General features: G+C 41.9%; 1 protein-coding gene across 6 annotated transcripts in view; it reads right to left on the reverse strand.

The window, feature by feature from the left end:
- Positions 1-1,338: 1,338 nt before the first annotated feature.
- EBF2 (EBF transcription factor 2) overlaps positions 1,339-23,049 on the reverse strand; it is a 194,822-nt gene continuing 173,111 nt past the window's right edge. For 2 of the 6 annotated variants that reach the window (XM_032635540.1, XM_032635538.1), the window contains 6 exons: positions 22,904-22,992; positions 21,275-21,340; positions 21,014-21,191; positions 18,532-18,717; positions 7,449-7,616; positions 1,908-1,939 (listed from right to left, as the gene is read on the reverse strand). In XM_032635540.1, the coding sequence (XP_032491431.1) occupies positions 1,908-1,939; positions 7,449-7,616; positions 18,532-18,717; positions 21,014-21,191; positions 21,275-21,340; positions 22,904-22,992 (719 nt within the window). Of the gene's footprint in view, positions 1,940-7,448; positions 7,617-18,531; positions 18,718-21,013; positions 21,192-21,274; positions 21,341-22,903; positions 22,993-23,049 lie in introns of all 6 variants that reach the window. The other 4 variants (XM_032635541.1, XM_032635542.1, XM_032635537.1 and 1 more) reach the window with 3 other exon arrangements.

The following is a 23,049-nucleotide window of genomic DNA, read 5'->3' on the forward strand; positions in this document are numbered from 1 at the left end:
TGGGTAGTTCTAGAATCGATTAAAGGCAAATAAGACCATTGGGGGTTGAATAGGTGTGAGCAAATGGAAGGGAGGCTGAATTTATGAAGTTGTCCAGAATTGGCTCAGATGCACTAAACATGTTTTTCCAGCAGAGCTGCATCAATTTCTAATAGAACCCCAACCAAGAAGCCCAAACTGAAGTCTGTATATAGGACTATGCTGTGGTGCCAATGAGTCAGCAAGGAGAAACCCTGGTCTGGACAAAAATGACATCCTTGTTGGCAATCCAGATAATTCTGGATACATCTCCAGGATCACAGAGGCTTTCAAGACTTTACTCCATGTTAGGAGTTCCTGCAAGGTTTCTCCTGCTAAGAGCTAGTCCCAGAACTTTCGAGTGCCTGTCGCAGGCCTGAGGAAATGTGTTGCTTGGAACACAGATGCCCCTACTCTCTGACCCTGCTAAGAATCTAGGTTTCCATTTCTTTGAAGATCAGTAGAGAGATTAGGGCTTTTAACATGCCTCTTCTGCACCCCATCACATTCTTGCCTGGAAACGGTGTCAAGTTGAATACATATTTTTTTCAAGTGAGTTTAATGCCATGAAAGGGGAGATCTGCAGCGAGAAGAAAGGATGCGAACATTCTAAGATTGACGATGAAGAGTCCGAGAAACAGAGTCACCGTCTTCAAATCCAGTTTCTGAAGTTCTGTGGGGCTTAAATCTCTGTGCTGAACCACGTAACCAAAGAGGAGGGAGGGAGGGGCTCTGAAAGGGAGATTCCACAGAGGCCACTTGTTTGGGAAAGTCACATGGCTTTGGCTGTCTTTAAGGTGAGACCCGTCTTTCCCTGGGATGCAAAGCCGGGGACACACTAAAACATGGGAATTTTCTGCACTGCTCAGGGGAGAATGTTGAACGCTAATATAAATTTTAAAAATTATGTATTCACGAAGAGTGAATACCTAAAGGGACATGTAGACTATTTAGAAAGCAGACGGAGCTGGGAATGGATTGATGGGTTTGAGTATTTGTGTACGTGCATGGACTTGCATCGTTTCTGCATCGGGTTGTTCTATATAAGATACATGTTCTTGCCTGTGGGTCAGTAAAATGATGGAAAAAGAGGGGAATGCGGGATGGGGGATAAGAGTCTAGTAAGTAACTGCAGTAATAATCACACACCTTTTAAACTTGTTACTACATGTTTGCATCACTTCCATTTTACATCAGGAAGAGAAATTCCTCTCTCTTCCAAAAAGGTCTTAATTTCTACCTCTACTTACAATAAGTTACACGTTTATTTATTTAAATAATTGTAAAACATTTTAAAATTTTTCCCTTTTTTTGTTTTTTTTTGTTTGTTTGTTTTTTAAAGAGATTAAACTATAAGCAAACACACATACAACAACATTTCATCATTCAATTCAGGTTTCATTTTAAGAAAGTCTTCCATGCTGGTACCCTGTTTTGTTCAATTTTTTTTTCTGCATAAACTAAATTGGTATCTGAAAGGCTTCATAGAAAATAGAAACTTTCAACTTTTTTTTCCTACAAAGAAAAACAAATAGTATCCAAAATATTAAGCATGAATCGTTTGCCAATTTTTTTTCTTAAATATTTTACAAACATAGGAAGGTGGTTCTCATAATGTTCATAACAAAGAATTGCATTTCTGCTCTTAGCACTGACTACGTCAATGACATCTTTTGTCCTTGTTCCCAAGAGGGTCAGTTTGTGCAGTTACCATCAGAGCTACACAAGAAACGTGAGACCAGGTAAGAGGCAGCTCCTTGCAAACCCAGATCTGTCCATCATGTTCACTTGGGGCACAACTTTCCCCAGAGAGCTCCTAGTGCTTTCTTCATTATTGGTCCATCAGAGTAAGCAGTTTTGTGCTATAAGAAAGCAGTTCTTCCTCTTCTTTACATTGGGGGCACGACAAGTCCGGTCATGGCTGCAAGGGAAGAGTGGCACAGGCATGAGACTTAGAGATTCTTTACATTAAGGTCTAGAAACCAGAGAGAGGGGTGGGGCCTGGGATGGACAGTCTGGTACCGTCCAGGGAGATGGTGCCCTCAGCTGATATGGGAACCTATTTTCTCCAGGTCTGGTCTAGCAGACAGACAATGAGAGGCACCAGAGCCTTACTGAATCACTGAAACATAAACAAAGCTTGTTGAAGTTTTGCTTGGGAGGCCAGAAATTATGTTTTGCTTTACATTAATGGGTTGTATACATGACATAAGAGACATAAACATGTAAACTAAATTGTAATATATGTCTAATATATTTTTCACTCTTAGACTAAAATAATTTCTAGATTATATGGTTGGAAGAGGAAAATATACTCCAGGTGCCAAGCCTATTGAGTTACTTACTAGGCATCGTTTATAACAAATCGGACTTTCTATCCATCCTAGGTTTTTATCCATCCTAGCTGAAATTGGATGAGTTGTTTTTTTTTTTTTCCTAACTAGCTCATCTTCCTTTGGGGCTCACTGCTGTATGTGATGTCCATTCACTAAGGGATGCTGATCCACTGGAACAAAAGACTTAATTTAGTTCCTAAGTTGGGAGTCACCCCAATCTCTACTCTTCACCCCCAATCCAAGCGCAGTGTCCAGCGCCCCTCTGTCAAGGGGCTACTGCAAATGCCTGTCTGGGTGGCACCAGGTCCAAGGTCTCCCCTCGATATGAGAAATAAAGCAGCATCAGCACCATGTGGAAAACTCACACAGCAAAACGCAACCCTCTGGCCTTGGCCTTTGGGTGATGAGCCCATCGAATTTTCACATTCTTGGAAACTGGCAGAATAGTTTCCTTGTGTCCAAACTTCACACTGCATCTAGAATTTGATCCTTTGAGTTTTATTGTCTAAGCCTCATCTAAAGGGCTTATCAAACATCATAGAAGCATCTTGCTGAACGGTGTTCACTAACCTGATAAGCAAATGGACAAAATTCTTCCTGCTTCTTCCAACACGTCTCTCTGTCTCTCCCTCCCTCCTTCCCTCCTCTCTCCCCCACCCCTCCCTTCCCCTATCCCTCTCCTCTTCCCTTTTCTCTCCTTGCCAGCCAGTCTTCTCAGGCAAAATTGTCAGCCATCTATTTCCCTGACCATACAGCCTTTATTGAATGTTTGTGAGATCCAGATTAAGGTCTTACACAGCGGCGAGCAAACCCTTAATTATTTTTGCCTGTATTACTATATATTGAATCGATGTAACTTTTCAATAAAGGCAGTTCAATTCTGGACACTCCCCAATGATTTGGAGATACAGCAACCCTGGTAATTATCCCAGAGTGTAGGAGGTATTTTATTTTATTCTTTTTTTTTTTTCTTTTTTTCCTGGAGGGAGCTGGAAAACGAATCCGGCACAGTGTATACTATTATCTCGACGATCTATACTCATCAACTGTGAATCCCTGATAAATGAGGTAGAAGGTGGGGAAAATGAACACTGCATGTATAGCTCCCCAGCAGTAGGTTTCGGGCTCACGTTTTCAACTTTAACTTGTCTGTTACACTTCAGACTCATCAGCCCCTTCCTTTTCCTGCGTCCTCAGAGAGTTATCTAAGGAGCTTATTAAAAGGGCAGAGCCTCTCCGAGAACAAGATCCACTGCACGACTGAAGAACAGATTTCATGGATTTTCCTTCTCCCTGGTCTCACACCAGGCACTGCGTGGGCTGTGCTCTGCTCCGTGGTGACCCTGACTTTTTGCTTGTGGAAACCGTAGCCAACAGACAGAAAGCAGCAGTTATTAACTGCACTTTGTCCAGTTTCTTTTTACCTTTGACATTTCATGGGAATGTAATGATCCCTCTCCGGTCCAGGTGGAAAGTTGGTACGGGCGAACGGTGAAGAGAAGACCTATACTACTTCTGTCCCCAGACAGACAGCGGGCTGTCGGAGTGCAGGCTCTGGGGTCAGAATGTCTGAGTTCAAGTCATCAGTCACTGGCTGTGTGGCCCTGGGCAAGCTCCTTAGCTAAAAATGGTGATACCAGTATGACCTTCGCCTTTGGGTCACACGAGAGGCTGGAACAAGGTAATTCCTATAAGGCACTTGGTTCAGCATCTTGCACGTGGGATCAAGGCACGGTCAGCGAGTCTCGGAGAGTGTTGGCTGCACAGTCCCTCTGCGGGTGACTAATACCACCTCAGCTTAGAGCAAGCGGAAAGAAGCTCCCTCTCAGCCTGTGATCACCCTCCACCTCAGGCCACATTTACACCCTCCCACTGTCCCTAAAGGGATGGAGCGTCCTACCACTCAGCCCCCGTCACCCCAGGATCCCTTCACTCAGTGATTGCAGGCAGCGTATTCAAGGTCAGCGTGGCTCTCTCCCTCTCTGCACCAACGGGACACCTGGTGATGCTGGACCTTGAACTGCTTAGTCACCGGTCCAAAATGAGGAAGAACCAGAGTGAAGGCTTCTGGAAGGCATCCCCTGTCAGCTCCATGTATAAAATGTCCTTCACCTTTCCTACTTCTTCGCACACGTTCCTTCTCAACCACCTTGGGATAGAGCGATCAGTTCTCCTGTTTGACGGGCTAGGAGACTGAGGCTCTCCGATGACAGTGACTGGTAGGGATGCCCTGGTACAGCCTGCAGTGTCTGTTGAAGTCAAGTTCCGTGTTCTTCCCACGGTTGGCAGCCTTTGAGGTTCCCCTCGGAATCCTCTCCTATTTCTCCACACACTACTTTGTATTTTCACAGTTCTTTGTTTTTCAGTCTCCAGCTCCTAATTTAAATGTTGCTGTCTGCTTCCCCTCCACCGTTTCCTCCTCCATCCCGGCCCCCAGCCTTCTCCTCAAGGTTAAAATCACCAGGGTAATTCGGAGGAGCTGTAGGACCTCAGAGAGGCTCAGGACTTCTCAGTGATTCTACAGAAATGAACTAGAGCCTAGGGCCTGTGTCTGTGTGTAACCAACTCCGTTGTCACTCCCGCACACACAGTTAAGAATGTGCTGCTGAGACGCTGTGTCACTGGTGGTGCCAGAAGCTCGCATGGCTGAGGACCCTAGAGGGGCTCTTCTGGTTATTTCAGCTGCTGCCGCCTCCACCAGGAAACCTTGCTGTGACCACACAGACCGTCCCAGCTCTTTGGGACAACTGCACCCTGACCAGGTGACACCACGGGGGCCCTTGGGCCTGCAGCCGCTAGCAGGGTGGGGATTCCAGGCCATGGCTGCCAGTGAAAGCTCCCTGAGGGCTGCAAGCTGGACAGGCCCCACAGATGGGTCTCCCTGGACAGCACAGACCCAGAAGGGTCTGAGTCAACCAGCTCTGCTCCCCTGACTCAGTCCCTGCGTGAGAGAGGGGCTGGGGGAGGGGCGGCAAGGGGCAGTCAAGTTGCACTTTTCTTCCTCCAAGTGAAGCTGAAAATATTTGCAGGAGTTGCCTGCAATGAAGGAAGGGCTGTACCCCTCCTGTTCTCCTCCTGCACCTGCGCTTGCCCTTTGCCCTTAGTCTTTGTTGGGCCTCTCACTCTGCAGTTCCCCAACGAAACCTGTGTGGCCCCCGCCAGGTTTTTAAAAATTTTTTCTTGGAGTTTAGTTGCTTTACAATGCTGTGTTAGTTTCTGCTGTACAGCAGAGTGTATCAGTTATACATAGACATGTATCCACTCTTTTCGAGGTTCTTTTCCCATATAGGCCATTACAGAGTATTGAGTAGAGTTCCCTGGGCTCTACAGTAGGTCCTTATTAGTTATCTGTTTTATATATAGGAGTGTGTATATGTCAATCCCAATCCCCCAATTTATCCCTCCTCCCCTTACCCGCTAGTAACCATAAGTTTGTTTTCTACACCTGTGACTCTATTTCTGTTTTGTAGATAGGCACGAGTTCCTTTGTACCCATTCTTTAGATTCCACATATAAGCCCTATCATACAATATTTGTCTTTCTCTTTCTGACTTACTTCACTCAGTATGACAATCTCTAGGTCCATCCACGTTGCTGCAACCCTGCCAGGTTTAAGGGACATGACTGAAACCATAGTACTTGGAAAGGGGAGTCATACTGCTGAAGGGGAGATAGGGGAGGGGAATATGCAGCAAAAGTTCAGCAGTTGTTTCCTATCCCAGTCTGGAGGTGAAGCCATCGTGGGAAAAGTTCTGAGCACGTCCCCTAATGACAGGCTAGAAACCACTGGCCTTTGTTGGGAGGTGCGGCAGGTGGAGACGCTTAGCTACAGGCTGAGCCTGTTTCTCTCTGGATCTGACATCTGGATAAAAAGCAAATACATATATATATATATTTTTTCCATTCAAATATACAGATGTTTCCAACTATTCCCATGCTGGGCGGCATGTAGACCCAGCTGCTTTGTCTAGTTAGAAGCAAAAGAATTTTTAGGGGCTCTTCTGAGGGCTGGGCTTTCAACTCTTATTTCACAGTTTGTCTGTCAAGTCACTTGACTTCAAGGAGGTACCGTCGCTCTAATGGTAGAATGTGTCAGGAAGCTGACGTACCTCCCAGAGCTGTGCTTGGCCACAACGGGCGAGTGCACCCTCACGGGTGTCCCCAGAGGCTCGGGAACCCCTGCGCAATCATAAAGCCACTAGGCGGATGCCATTCCAGGGACAGCACAGCCCATTCGAGGCTCTGCTGACCTCAGAGGCTTTGATCCACGAGGGGTTAACCAAAGCAAACCTCTGCCCTCTTTGGTTTTATCCAACACTGCTTGTCGTGAATGTTTTCATGTCAAGACGCAGGGAGCTGCCTAAAAATCATGTGGGTCGTTAAGCTCCCTGGCGTTCAGCAGTTTCCAATTTGCTCTTTTGCCATCAGCTGCCTCCCATTCACAATGAGATGATTAGATTCTCATGTACTCATCACATTCGTGCTATGTCATGTCATATTATATTTTAGGACATTGCTCAAAAATGGGTTTGACGGGGGATATTAATGTTTGTTCTTAGATCCAGTATGTCTTTTTTTCTTTCTTCCCTACCCCACCCCTGATCAGGCACCTGCTATCAATTTGACCAGCATGTAACCAGAATTCTCAGAACTTGCTCGTGGCTCCTGACGGATCTTGTCCATTCGTGCCATGGGACTGGGAATGCACTGCAGATGGCAAGCTGATTCGGTAAGCAGTAGTCACCATGTAGCATCTGCTGTGGTGGCCAGGCACCTTCTGGGAAATAGTGACATGGCCTTGTGAAAAGCAGAGGTCTGGGGAGTCTGATGCTCCTAGAGGGTATACGTGACCCCACCGTAGTTAATTTGTGTCCTTGCAGAGTTGTCCGACTTCTCTGTTATTCCCCCGTCTTGCTCTTGGATAGAGAACTAGCCCAGCTGTACAAGTCATTCGGGTCTCATGATGAAAACACCAAAGCATCTCCTTGTAGGTAAATGACTAGAGATACAGAAGGATGCTGAGCTGTTTGCTCTTACTTTGCGGACCCTGTGGCACATGTATCGTGCCGATACCCACGGTGCTACTTTGCTTACCTCTGAATCCATTTCCATTGCCACTGGAGCAAGCAGGTGAAGGGGAGCCTTGGGGCCTGATGACGGGGGCGAAGGCACTCTTCTGTTTGACAGCAGGAAAAACTGAAGAGGAAAATGGGAGGATGGAGGACGTGCTGGAAGATCCAACAGTGGGACTTGATGACATGACTGGAAAGCAAATGCACAATCCTTTTTTAGAAAGAGAAAGATCTAGGAGTTAAGTTCTCTCTTCAGTACGTACAACCTCTACACATTGCTTGAGAAATTACGAATTTATTCCAGGCATTGTTCCTGATTCCAGGGATTCAAAAAGAAGTTGAATGTGACAAGGTCCCTGCCCTGTCCCGTGGGAGGAATAAACAAAAAAAACTTATAGGGTCATTGTCCTGTTGGAGGAGTGTCCACGGCGCTGAGATACAGCGGGCAGAGTGCTTTTCTGCCTGGAAGAGTCAGGAAAGTGTCAGCAGGAGATGAAATTGTGATAGGTCTTAATCCACAAGTAGAAGCTCGACAAGAGAAGGCTAAGACCAACAACTGAAAAATTATCCAGTCTACTAAAAATCAGAAACCTCTTTTTTTACCCTAAAAAGTAGTCCTGTCTGGGAGCCGTGTGCTTCCCTGGCAATTCTCAGGGCACCGGAGGTTTGATCTGTAGGGTTGGCATCTTCTCTGAGTGCACCATCTCTATGGGCCACTTCCTCATTAAATGTAAAAGTTTATTAACATTTAAGAGATTACCTCCTTCTTCCTCTACTTTCAGAGCTCCTGGGAAATAAAGCTGCAAGTCAGCCTCCTCTGATGTGATATGTAGAAAAAAATACCAATATTAACATTAAACTGACTTAAAGGAAGCCAAAAACTAAGTGTTGTGGATTTCCAGGAAAAATAAAGGCTATTTACACAACGAAGGGCCCCATGTCTTAATGTCAGACACTCCACCAAGTCACATCATACAAGAAGATAATCTCCTCCTAGGTTCAACTTGCTCGAGAAAGGGGTAAACTTGAGTTCACAAGGGTAGAATTGTTCGAGATAGCATTTTATAGTATGAGGTCAAGTTTCAGGGGCTCATTTTAGCATAATGTCCACAATTCTGAACCGCCCAAGTCACATGACTTGGTAAAAGAATTACTGGAATGTAATGGCAAAGGCCGTGACAAAGGCCAAGAGTGCTGACCTCTACTTCATATCATCAGTGGTCCAGATACTCCACAAAGTAAATCTGAAAGTGAGAACATGAGTGCGAGTTACGGTTCAAAGACCAAGTACGAGGTGAATTGAAGGTCCAGTATTCTGATACCCTGTGGAAGACTCCATCCCCATTTCCCCCCTCTCCATATAAAGATAGACTTTGGGCTGTGTTCACAAATTGCCTATATAAAGCAATCATACAGCGTACCTCCAATATGATGTCTTTTACAGCCGTACGACAAACCAAAGACTTCCAAAAAAAAAGAGCTTTATCTAAAAACTTCTTATCCTGAAGTAGTCCTGATTTAAAGGGCAGTGCAGAAGGAAGCATCCAAATACATCTCGGTCTTGCCACAAGTAATATGAATCAAAAGAAACAAATGGTGGTATCGATACATATAGACTGAATAAACAAGGTCCTACTGTGTAGCACAGGGAACTACATTCAATATCCTGTGATAAACCATAATGGAAAAGAATATGAAAAAGAATGTATATATATGTATAACGGAGTCACTTTGCTATACAGTAGTAATTAACACAACATTGTAATTCAACTATATGTCAATAAAAAAGAGAAAAAATTGGAAAGGAGGAAAAAATCCTTAAGGAATCTCATGTAATACTTGAAGATGCAAATGAAGAAGAAATCTGGCTAATTCACTGTTGTTATGGGAGAGGATACAGGTTTAAGCACTGAGAATGGATCTTATTCATAGTTCCAAGTCAATCTCCTCTTCTAGCCTTGGTTTTAGCGTCAGTGAAATGTGTGTGTGTGAGCAGGTGGGTGGGTGAGTGAGTCCCCTCCTCTTTCTGTAAGGCACAGAATCAGAGGCCAAAGGAACGCTGAGAATCAGGAGCCCCTGATTCTGACCACCATGAAATCTCTGCCATACTATGTGATCCATGCAAGCACCAAAATGGCGCCTTGGTTTCTGAGTCTGCAATAGCAGAATCTCCCCTCATACACCATGATAGAGGAGGGTTTTTATAATGTGAGTTAGACACACACACACACACACACACACACACACACACTCAATTCCATGTACATTCAGCGTATGACTCACTTCTACAAATACTTCTTTTTTAGTAACAGATATAAAAGCATGCTCCTTAGCATGGCCACCACCTCTCAGTGGGAAAGGAGTCACTTCAGGCTTCCCCAGGTGGTGTAAAAGAATTGTTACAGAGCTGAATAAGCACAGAGCTGTAACATGCCCATTTAAAATATTTTTAACAGAATTTTTGTAAAATGTCAAATTACATCCAAATTTAAAATTTAATGCGGCTATAATAAAAAGCCTAAAGGAAATTTTAATCTGTGTGTGTCAACAAACATAACTTCAATATTTATCTATTTAAAACAACAACCACACTGTTAGAGCCAGAAAGTTTTGTTAAAAAAATTTTTTTTAACGAGGCGTTTGTCTTAACAGATATTAAAACTTATGACAAGCCTACACAAATGAAATCAGTGTTATACTAGCATAGAAATAGGCAGACAAATCCTTGGCGAAAATAGAGTCCAGAAACAGACCTGAGGATACATGAGAATTAGAACTTAATAAAGGTGACATTTCAAATTAGAGGGGACATAAACACATGGGAACAATACGCTAGCCATTTGGAGACAAAATTTAGAGTGCTTCCTCGTGTTAAACACGAAAGTAAATCTAAGTGGATTAAACAGTTATTTGTAAAAGCAAAATTATAAAGGAGCTAGTAGAAAGATTAGGAAGTTATGTGATTCACCTAATCCTTTCAACCCCCAAACCTAAACAGAACATCGTAAGACATGACAAAAATATTTCTGTAACACATACAGAAAAGGCAAATGACAAATTAGGAAAAATATCTGTCCTAATTATTTAGACATATTCAGATTCTCAGTAGCTAATAAGTTTTTATAAATTAATCAGAGAACATCCCACTAGAAAAATGGGCAAGGGAAGTGAAAAGGAATGTCACAGAAGGAAAAATGAAAATGACCAAAAGGCCTTTATAGACCTATAAATGGTCAAACCGATTAGTAATCATATGTAAATTAAAACAGTAATGAGGCAACTCTATGCCAATAAAATGGACAATCTGGAAGAAATGGACAAATTCTTAGAAATGCACAACCTGCCAAGACTGAATCAGGAAGAAATAGAAAATATGAACAGACCAATCACAAGCACTGAAATTGAAACTGTGATTAAAAACCTTCCAACAAACAAAAGCCCAGGACCAGATGGCTTCACAGGTGAATTCTATCAAACGTTTAGAGAAGAGCTAACACCTATCCTTCTCAAACTCTTCCAAAATATAGCAGAGGGAGGAACACTCCCAAATTCCTTCTACGAAGCCACCATCACCTTGATACCAAAACCAGACAAGGATGTCACAAAGAAAGAAAACTACAGGCCAATATCACTGATGAACATAGATGCAAAAATCCTCAACAAAATACTAGCAAACAGAATCCAACAGCACATTAAAAGGATCATACACCATGATCAAGTGGGGTTTATTCCAGGAATGCAAGGATTCTTCAATATACGCAAATCTATCAATGTGATAAACCATATTAACAAATTGAAGGAGAAAAACCATATGATCATCTCAATAGATGCAGAGAAAGCTTTCGACAAAATTCAACACCCATTTATGATAAAAACCCTCCAGAAAGTAGGTATAGAGGGAACTTTCCTAAACATAATAAAAGCCATATATGACAAGCCCACAGCAAACATCATCCTCAATGGTGAAAAACTGAAAGCATTTCCACTAAGATCAGGAACAAGACAAGGTTGCCCACTCTCACCACTCTTATTCAACATAGTTTTGGAAGTTTTAGCCACAGCAATCAGAGAAGAAAAGGAAATAAAAGGAATCCAAATCGGAAAAGAAGAAGTAAAGCTGTCACTGTTTGCAGATGACATGATACTATACATAGAGAATCCTAAAGATGCTACCAGAAAACTACTAGAGCTAATCAATGAATTTGGTAAAGTAGCAGGATACAAAATTAATGCACAGAAATCTCTGGCATTCCTATATACTAATGATGAAAAATCTGAAAGTGAAATCAAGAAAACACTCCCATTTACCATTGCAACAAAAAGAATAAAATATCTAGGAATAAACCTACCTAAGGATACGAAAGACCTGTATGCAGAAAATTATAAGACACTGATGAAAGAAATTAAAGATGATACAAATAGATGGAGAGATATACCATGTTCTTGGATGGGAAGAATCAACATTGTGAAAATGACTCTACTACCCAAAGCAATCTACAGATTCAATGCAATCCCTATCAAACTACCACTGGCATTTTTCACAGAACTAGAACAAAAAATTTCGCAATTTGTATGGAAACACAAAAGACCCCGAATAGCCAAAGCAATCTTTAGAACGAAAAAAGGAGCTGGAGGAATCAGGCTCCCTGACTTCAGACTATATTACAAAGCAACAGTAATCAAGACAGTATGGTACTGGCACAAAAACAGAAAGATAGATCAGTGGAACAGGATAGAAAGCCCAGAGATAAACCCACGCACATATGGACACCTTATCTTTGATAAAGGAGGCAGGAATGTACAGTGGAGAAAGGACAGCCTCTTCAATAAATGGTGCTGGGAAAACTGGACAGGTACATGTAAAAGTATGAGATTAGATCACTCCCTAACACCATACACAAAAATAAGCTCAAAATGGATGAAAGACCTAAATGTAAGGCCAGAAACTATCAAACTCTTAGAAGAAAACATAGGAAGAACACTCTATGACATAAATCACAGCAAGATCCTTTCTGACCCACCTCCTAGAGTAATGGAAATAAAAACAAAAATAAACAAATGGGACCTAATGAAACTTCAAAGCTTTTGCACAGCAAAGGAAACCATAACCAAGACCAAAAGACAACCCTCAGAATGGGAGAAAACATTTGCAAATGAAGCAACTGACAAAGGATTAATCTCCAAAATTTACAAGCAGCTCATGCAGCTCAATAACAAAAAAACAAACAACCCCATCCAAAAATGGGCAGAAGACCTAAATAGACATTTCTCCAAAGAAGATATACAGACTGCCAACAAACACATGAAAGAATGCTCAACATCATTAATCATTAGAGAAATGCAAATCAAAACTACAATGAGATATCATCTCACACCAGTCAGAATGGCCATCATCAAAAAATCTAGAAACAATAAATGCTGGAGAGGGTGTGGAGAAAAGGGGACACTCTTGCACTGCTGGTGGGAATGTGAATTGGTTCAGCCACTGTGGAGAACAGTATGGAGGTTCCTTAAAAAACTACAAATAGAATTACCATATGACCCAGCAATCCCACTACTTGGAATATACCCTGAGAAAACCAAAATTCAAAGAGAGTCATGTACCAAAATGTTCATTGCAGCTCTATTTACAATAGCCAGGACATGGAAACAACCTAAGCGCCCATCATCGGATGAATGGATAAAGAAGATGTGGCACATATACACAATGGAATATTACTCAGCCTTAAAAAGAAATGAAATTGAGCTATTTGTAATGAGATGGATAGACCTAGAATCTGTCATACAGAGTGAAGTAAGTCAGAAAGAAAAAGACAAATACCGTATGCTAACACATATATATGGAATTTAAGGGAAAAAAATGTCATGAAGAACCTAGGGGTAAGATAGGAATAAAGACGCAGACCTACTGGAGAACGGACTTAAGGATATGGGGAGGGGGAAGGGTGAGTTTTGACAGGGCGAGAGAGAGTCATGGACATATACACACTAACAAACGTAGTAAGGTAGATAGCTGGGGGGAAGCAGCCGTAAGGCACAGGGATATTAGCTCGGTGCTTTGTGACAGCCTGGAAGGGTGGGATGGGGAGAGTGGGAGGGAGGGAGACGCAAGAGTGAAGACATATGGGAACATATGTATATGTATAGCTGATTCACTTTGTTGTAAAGCAGAAACTAACACACCATTGTAAAGCAATTATACCCCAATAAAGATGTTTAAAAAAAAAAAAAAAACAGTAATGAGATGTTATTTTCCACTTGCCAAATTGATAAAGATTAAGGAAAACTTAAGAGGGCGGGGAAACAGATACTATTCCTTTTCTAAGGGGAGTACTAACCTCTCTGGAGGGACTTCCGTAATATGTATCAAAGTATTTGAAAATGTGCATATTTTTAACCCGGTAATTTAATTTCTAGAAATTAATCCCAAGGAGATAATCATAAATGTGAAAAAAAAAAAATCCAAGGGCGTTTTTATAGTCTTGAAAAACTGGGAAATAAGTGAAGTGACCAGCAATAGGGTAAACTATATTAGGTCCATAAAAAGGACCACTGTGCAAACATTAAAACTAATAATGGAGAAGAATATTTAATGGCATGGAAAGATACACCTCCTCAGATGAGTAAGGCAGATTGCATAATAACATGGACAATGAGCCCACTTTTATTTTTTTTAAAAATACAAAAAGCAAAAGTCTAGAAGGATGTGATACATCCAAACTTTTAATGACGATATCTGGCTGACAGAATTGTGAAGATTCTTACATTTCTTTCTCTTACTTGTCTGTATTTTCAAAATTTCCTACAATGAACATGTATTACTTCTGATGTAGCAGAAAGCAGCAAAAGCTGTTAAACAAACGGAAAATCTCTACTTCTTTGGGAAAAAAGAATATAATCCTGAGCAATAGGCATAATAGCTTTCCTGGATGTTGATGTGCCTCTTTGATCTAAGGCTTTACTGCCTGTAAACAAGGTTGTCTGTTACCTGTTCTTTCACAAATTCCTGGGAGAAGCTTGTTGACTGTAGTTAACTTTGCAATGCAAACGCCACTCCTAACGTCTGTTCTCCATTCTTAGGACACAGGCCTGCACTGATGGATTTTATGGAGCCTAGCTTCATATCTGTGACTGAGGATTTTGCCATCTTTCTTCTGCTCTCTTTTTCATTGATCTTATGGCTGAAACCCATTAGCTGTGCATCAGAGCAGAAATTTTCAAAATGTATCTATCCATAACTGCAAGGCTATACTTTAAAAGTTAACCATGGTTATCTCTGCCTAGAAATAGTGTCATTTTTCTTTTCTTTCTTACATAGGCGTGCTTTTCAATGCGTCTACAGTGAGAATGTTACAAGTGTCGTAGGATATTTTTTTTTTCCTTTCTGAAGAAAGAGACAAGAGAAATACACCTAAATATTAACAAGGTGTTTTTTTTTACGATGGGAGGGTACTTTCTTTTAAAAACTATTTCCACATGTTCTAAATGTTCTATCATAATCATTTAACACTCTACAACAGAAAATGTCTTGATATTTATTTTTGAAAACATGAAAATATTGAGGCCTGGGACAGACTCTAAGACTATATAACTGAAGCAGGAATCCCTGAAGAAGGATTCTGTCTGTATGGATCCTGTTCCAAACTTTGCATGTGCTTGGTGGCTATTCTACTTTGGAAGAAGTGGTCCCTTGGGTGTTGCAGGCTTGTTGAGTAGAACATCTTTGGGGACACCAGAGTGTACTGTTTTAGGAAAGTTGATCACACATACTTGAAATTGAAAATTTCTCTGGACACCTCTCTCTGTGGATAGAGGCCAAAGTAAAGGCAAGCACTTCTAGCCCAGAAATCTCTGTGAACATGGGGAGTTAAGGAAAAACCACTTTTCTTCTTCTAAGGATTGATTGGCTTGCACCGTCCCAGCTGGAACTCACCAGGCACACATCCTCCTTTGCATCGAGCCATTGCATTTGTTGGCGCTAAGGGTCTGTCAGCGTTTCATTATAACCTCCTATTGTCAGGGGTTTAGAATTCAGCCATAAAAACTTGCACTGAGCTGGAACTTGGCACATACCGCTACCGCCAGGAAGTGAAGTTTGTATGTGGAATTGAAAAAACATCTGTTTGGCCATTTTTGAAGTGGTGTGAGAGCAAAAACAGTAAAGATGCAGGTTTTTGATACTCTGCGTTGGCCGTCATGCAAGTCAACTTGACTGAGAGGTTTGACTTTATTTCTTTTTAACGTCTCTGGCAAGTGATTGGTCCGTGGCATGGCCCAGCCACATCAGACTAGTTTAAAAAATAAAATGAAAAATCAGAGAAGGGTGTTTCCAGACACAAGCAACTGAACTGACGAAATGGTATCCCCCTGAGCTTTAAAATTTTTTTTATTTAAAACAATTTTTTTGTATTTCCCAGAGAATTTGAGACTTAGCTGGGTAGAATTACAGGTCCCGTGCTATTGTAATGAACTCCATAGGGTATTCAGTATTTTTGCAGTAGGGGATTTTATTGTAATGAATGCCCCGTTTGGAATTCCAGTCCCAGTCTGCAATTCCTTCAGACCGTTCCTCAGCAAAGGAAGGTGCAAGGGGGTCTCACAGACCCAGTAGGAAACAAGAGGACATTCTCTGCTGTGTTTCCCACTCCCTCTGGGCAGGGCATCTTCCTCTTTCTATTTTGTGCATGCTCTCTTGTTTTAATGGGTGACTTGAAGACAGGGTGTTACTGTCTTTCTTGTGGCAGTGGGATTGACTGATGAAGAAAGGGTAGTGGAAGGAAGTTGTCACTTGCTGGAGTGGGAAGGGTCCCTTTCTACCGAATGAATTATCTAGTAAGAAACATCAAGCCATCCACACCAGATGGGCAATTTCATTCATCCATTCACTCTCTCTCTCTGTCTCTCTCTTTCTCTCCACCCACACCCCACCCACTCCTTCCTGTCTTTTTTTTCTCTCTCCCTCACCCATCACCACACTGAACACTATATTGTTATATTAACCATTTTTGATCTACAAAAATGAGGATTTCACATGGTTCAACCATTTGTGTATGATCGAACATATGAAATTACACATTTTGGAAATAAAGAAGAGGTGGTTTCATACGGCTCAGCCTAATAATGTGTTATAAAGACATGAAATATTTTTAATATTACTGAATAATTTAAAAACATGATATCCTGAATCTGATGACATATGATCTAGCCACAGTTTTACTGTTTATCGGCAATGAACCCTTGAGTAAGTCATTTAATAACCCTTCATATCTTAGAAGGGAAAATGATGATGATACTAGTATAATAAATTATATTAATAAATATATAAACATAAATTATATACATAATAAATTATTGTGATTATTATATCCATATTATATGGTTGTGAGGATCTGATTGGACTCTATGCGTGAACATGCTTTTTAAGCTGTAAGGTAGAATGTGACTGTAAATTACTCTTACTGTTGTGACCGTTATCATGTGACATTATTTACACAATGGCTCTTTTGTCCTTGTACCACTTGCAGGAGCTATTGAAGATGTGGTCCCTTCTGCACATAGGGTACCCTCTCCACAAGGTTGCATGGGAGAAATCTCTCCAAGGTCTCAGCCACAGAAAAATCAGGTTTCTCTTGAGCGGCTGCTACTACTACTACAACTATTGCTACTAATAATAATGTGTGGACATACAATTTTAATAACAAATAGTGTTTGTCTCTTTGCTTTACCATCTTATAAGCCTCCGAACCAAATTAATGACTCCCTTGAATAGACCAGACGGCACCCATTCTAACCCTTGGCTTCATCTCATTTTCTGATACATATTTTTTTCTTTTATGTTTCTTATAGTTTCTATTTTACACTTTCATGCTGCCCATCTATTAATATTCCCCCAGAACATTTTTGGAACAAGAGAAGGTTAAAAACAAGTAAGTAAGTAAGTAAATAAATAAAGCAAGTAACAGTTTGGTTTCCTCGGTCCCTCTGATCTCATTGATCTAATTGGCCATCTGACAGGACACCATGAAGAACTCATGTCTTTGCAGCAACGAGATTTTAGTTGTCCTGGGAGAACCAGCCCCTGCTGCTTGGCTACTATATCTTCACCACACTTAGTATGAGTGTTGAGTGTGATGAATTGAACAGATAACCCAGAAGTAACTCCTGGATGTGTGTCCCCAGGGAACCACAGGCCCAAAGGCTGAGAGCGGTGGCCTCCAGACCCTCGGCACCACTTCCCGAGCTGCGGTAGAAATGGCCTTGACTCCCCCCTGCTCCTGGCACGAGGGAACCGCTCTGGGCAGCAGAGCCTTGCAACAAGGTACCGCATTTCAAGGACCCTCCACTCAGTCACTCAGACTCTCCACGGTGGCTTCTCCCCCAGCCTGAAATATGCCCTAAGTAGCCTCATCTTCTCTGAGGCTCCCGGGCTCACTGTGCAAGGTCCCAGCTTAGCCCCCAAAGCCGCCTGAATGAGTTTTCGTAACTTCCTAGAACGTCTAGCTTGCTGCTAGCCCACAGCTTAGGACTAAGAGCTTCTGTCCCCATATATTACACTGTCACCGGCAGTCAAGTTCCGTCTCTCTGGAGGTACATAAGGGAGGGGAGAGCCATGTAACAAAGTGAAAAGGGAGATGGTGTGTTACACAGAATAACCTGGCGTCATCAACTCTGTGTCCAGATTCTTGTCCTTCTCCATTCTAGCTGTCTGATCTCGCACAAGCCAGTTAACTGCTGGACACCTACACCCTTGCCTGTACTGACCTCAGAGAATTCTTGTGAAGAGGAAATAGAACACTGCATCTGAAAGTGCCGAATGAAGAGTGTACGGAAGGTTAACTGAGTTGGAATCGTAATTCCTTGCTCTCGTCTACACAAGCCACATCTGTTGTTTCCCTGTAAAAAGGGAATCGTTTCACTCCTTTTCTCTCCCTTGAAAAGCTTTGAGTAACCAGATGAGCCCAGGTCCACAAGTACAAAAGGCAGGAAGGACCACTCCGTGAGTCAGTAAGATGCTGGAATGCTACTCTCCCTCGAAAGGCTGAAGAGTAAAACCCAGGGATAGAGAGACAGACAGGGAGAGCTGGAGGGATGGACAGGGCACTTACTTCCATAAGGGGAGCCTGTGGGGGAGCCGTTTAGAAATCCTGGAGATCCTGGGACACCCAGGTTGGCCATAGGGACGTTGCTGTAGCCGTTCATACTGTTACTGGAGGTGCTGTAGTTAGACTGCTGAGGGGTAGAGCTGGAAGAGTAGCCCCGCGGAGAGATGCTGCTTGTGTTGCGGATGTATCCTGGACAACAGAGAGAAAGCGCAGATAAATGAACCTGTACACACACACACACACACACACACACAGAGCACAGACCAAATAGGGCAGCATAGGTCCACATGGCCCCCAGTCTACAGAATTCCAAGTTGACTGTGGGCTGTAGTGGAAAAGTCTGCAGTTTGTCTTCAAACTTCTTATACCTCTGTCTCTTCCCCATCTCGCACAAAACCATATCCCTGTAATTCCCCCCTTCCTCCTCTTTCCCATTGGCAGTCAACATCTCCAACTCACACCAAGGAGTGAATGACTAACGGCAGTGACATCTCCCAAATCCTACTTCATGTAACGCTAGAGCCCTCTGAGATACTGATGATGGGTATCACCGAGAAAAGCATTCTGTGGTCCAATAAAGCTTGGCAGATGGTGCGTACCATAGCATACTGAAGATTCGTATATGAAGGGCCTGGAGAATGAATAAACCGGTTTAACTTTGCTAACCTAGTGTTTCCCAAATTTAACATAATATAGCATCTTTTCTGGGTGTGATGGGGAAAAGCCATCCTGATTAACGTTTCAAGGGGCGCCAGCACTCTGAAGATCACAGCTATAGAAGTCTGAAGTTGTTACCATGCCCTGCTGTGTGGGGTGGGGAACATTTTCATTTAAAATGCATTGATAAGTTCATCTAAATGGGCCGTTCTTTCGAAATAATGCCCTTTGCAGCAACATGGATAACACCAGAGCTTATCATACTAAGTGAAGTAAGTTGGAAAGAGAAAGACAAATACCATATGATATCACTTATATGTGGAATCTAAAATATGGCACAAATGAACCAATCTGGGAAACAGAAAGAGACTCACAGACACAGAGAACAGACTTGCGGTTACCAAGGTGGAGGGGAAGTAGGGGAAGGGATGGTTGGGAGTTTGGGGCTAACAGACGCAAACTGTTACATTTAGAATGGATAAACAACAAGGTCCTACTGTATAGCACATGGAACGATATCCAATCCCTTGGGATAAACCATAATGGAAAAGAATATAAAAAAAGAATGTACATATGTGTGTAACTGAGTCATTTTTCTGTACAGCAGAAATTAATGCAACATTGTAAATCAACTACACTTCAATTTAAAAAAATAAATTAAAAAAATATATAAATGGGCTATTCTTTGACCAAAGGCTTGGAAGCACCCACAACCGAATGCATGGAGATCCAGTCCGGAGTGGGATGAGTCCTCCCCGTACTTCTGAAACCCCAGCACCGAGACCTCACCTAATCGATCCTGAAATAACCCACAGAGGATAACTGTCTCTAAAGCTATTTAAGAAATGACCCAAATTTAGGGGAAAAAAAAAAAAAGGTAATAATATGTCCCACCCATATTTCTGTAAGAAGAACTCACCCTGAGCATGAGACTGAGGAATTCCCTTGCAATGGATGATAGAATTAGAAATAAAACTATCCCAAGGTGAGGTACATCAGCAGAAACATTTACTCCTTTTAAAAAATGATTTATGATAAATTTAGCACCTTAATAAAATCAACCTCAATGACAAAAACCTTTACTCAATATGCTTTACACGTAGAAGCACTGTTAACTGTGTTGCTGTATTTATATATTTGTATACCTTTGCATGTATATATATATATATGAGATAATACACAAATAGAAGTTACCAAACTAAGCCATTCACCCTTGGCACTAGGAATTTGTGTGTAATTAACAAGAATAGCAATAACTCAGCTCCTTTCCATTATTCAGTTTGATGATCACAAGAGCAGAAGTGTAGATTTTATCCAAACAATACCTGTAAATCTAGTTTTAGTAAGCCTAAACTCTTCTAAATTCACAATACTTAATCTTATTCTTAAATGTTTCCAGTTAAAGGATTCTGCCAGGTACCTAAAGAGCTCAAAGTCTAACAATACACCTAATGTTGAGATAATCCAATGATTGCATTGCTTATCTGGGACACACTCTTTTTTGTTTGTTTGTTTGTTTTTGCAGTACAGCAGGCCTCTCACTGCTGTGGCCTCTCCTGTTGCGGAGCACAGCCTCCGGATGCGCAGGCTCAGCGGCCACGGCTCACCGGCCCAGCCGCTCGGCGGCATGTGGGATCTTCCCGGACCGGGGCACGAACCCGCGTCCCCTGCATCGGCAGGCGGACTCTCAACCACTGCGCCACCAGGGAAGCCCTGGGACACACTCTTTTGATGGCATAAGAATCAAGCTTTAACTCCTTCCACTCCAGCAGAACCAGCCTTTTAAATGTATAAGATGTTTGCCTTTTGACTCTGAGAAAGGTAGTACCTTGATTATTTCCCTGTGTTGACTCTGAGATGCTGACCCCAAGCTGGCTGCCATAAGAATTGATGCCCATCATGCCACTGTGAGCTGGAGAGCTGGAGAGAGCTGGGATCTGGCTGGGATTCCTGGGGACACTGTACAGGGCTTCAGCAATGTCTGCGGCACGCTTCAAAATGATGTCCTACAAAGTGGCAGGTTGAGGTGAATGTTTTTATCGAGCAATAAGAGTTGAACTCAAGAGAGTGCAAAATGGGAGCACCTAACCTGGTTATTGTGTGGTGTCCCATAGAGCGCCTCCACCAGATCTGCAGCTCTTTTCAACAGCATTTCCTAGAGAAAGAAAAGAAAGGGTGGGATATAAGCAAAGGTAAAACCCCAAATGGCCAACACAAAGGAAAATTACATATAAAAATCGAAAGTCCAGGCATCCCCCTAAAGTGTAAGTAACTAGCCAAGAGGTCCTATATTTGGTTTGACAGGTAGAATATGATCACACGTATGAATCCCCCTATAAATGCATATCTATGTGAAATACTTCTCGATAAAAGGGCTCCACAAATAGCTTGGCTACCAAAACAAAACACAACCAAATTAAGGGTAAAGTTGGCTAAAATTAATAACGTCGTGGGAGTTCCATTAAAAACTACTTAAAGACCATTCCATTAAAAAAAGCTGGTATTCTAATTAACCAAATAGTCTCAAAATGATTGATTGACCTGAGTTTAGCTGCTTGCCAAGGAGTTGTCCAGAGTACTGAAATTATCTTGGCAATGCCTTCTGCAAAATTTTACTCTAATAAAGATGAATTCTTTCAGTAATGTTTCCCCCTGTTCACTTTAACCAGAGAGAATTAGTAATCAGTAATCCCTTTCCTCTCATTTTGTCTTTTCCACCTTCTGTTTTTAACAGCCTTTTAAATTGCTATTAACCTACTTTCTAGATATCATCTAATTTAATGGTGGGGCTGGGGACTTTTCCAAGAGGAAAACAAAGGTGCTATGCAGAAGCAACTGCGGTACTTGAATTTCACTCACACTACAGAAAAGAGAACATGGCATTTTATAATGTATGTGCTTAAAATGTAAATAAAAATGTTAAAATTTCGTAATTTCTCATTAATTAATACCTAATAAATTGACTTTTTTTTTTTTTTTTTTTTTTTTTTTTTGCAGTACGCGGGCCTCTCACTGTTGTGGCCTCTCCCGTTGCGGAGCACAGGCTCCGGACGCGCAGGCTCAGCGGCCATGGCTCACGGGCCCAGCCGCTCCGCGGCATGTGGGATCTTCCCGGACCGGGGCACGAACCCATGTCCCCTGCACTGGCAGGCGGACTCTCAACCACTGCGCCACCAGGGAAGCCCTGACGTATTTTTAAATAAAGAAAGCTAAAATAATGGGCCAGATTCACTATATAATTTTTGTGAGCAAGTTCATTTGAAACAGATACATTTCATAGAAATTATATATGGATGTGTTTTTCACTTCCTTAAATATCTGTGTACGTACTAGGCCTTCCGTGAATACTTGATTGTGGATTACTATGTCCCTGTAATTACGGGTAAACAAAATTACGTTTAAATACAAAGGAATGGGAACTTATACTTTTAAGCAATTATATAATTATTTATTTCCATAAAGTTGGCAATGTTTTATAAGCTGAATAATTGTGGTGTGTTTGTTTCATAGGCCCAACTTTTCAGATTTCATATTTCCTCAGAGATTGACCATAACATATTTCACAGTTAGTAGATATTTTATGTGCATCTTGTATCTCCAGCTTAGCCAAATTTCAATGCCTAAGTTAATTTTAAAGAGACTTAAGTCGCTAGATTTATCTAAGTTTGCTGAAATTCTCCAAGAAGGTTTTCACGTGTCATTTTCCAAAGCATTTTACCTTAGCTAATCTCTCAGGATCTCCAGGATGCCTTGGGATGACTTTCTGCAGTCTCTGAAAGCCATAGTCTATGGTGGGTTCATTTAATGCTGAAAAACAAAAGTCTTCTTTTTGAGTATATAAACTGGCCATAAAGCAAAACTTGT

This window comes from Phocoena sinus, chromosome 6 (genome assembly GCF_008692025.1).
Source record: "Phocoena sinus isolate mPhoSin1 chromosome 6, mPhoSin1.pri, whole genome shotgun sequence".
Taxonomy (NCBI): domain Eukaryota; kingdom Metazoa; phylum Chordata; class Mammalia; order Artiodactyla; family Phocoenidae; genus Phocoena; species Phocoena sinus.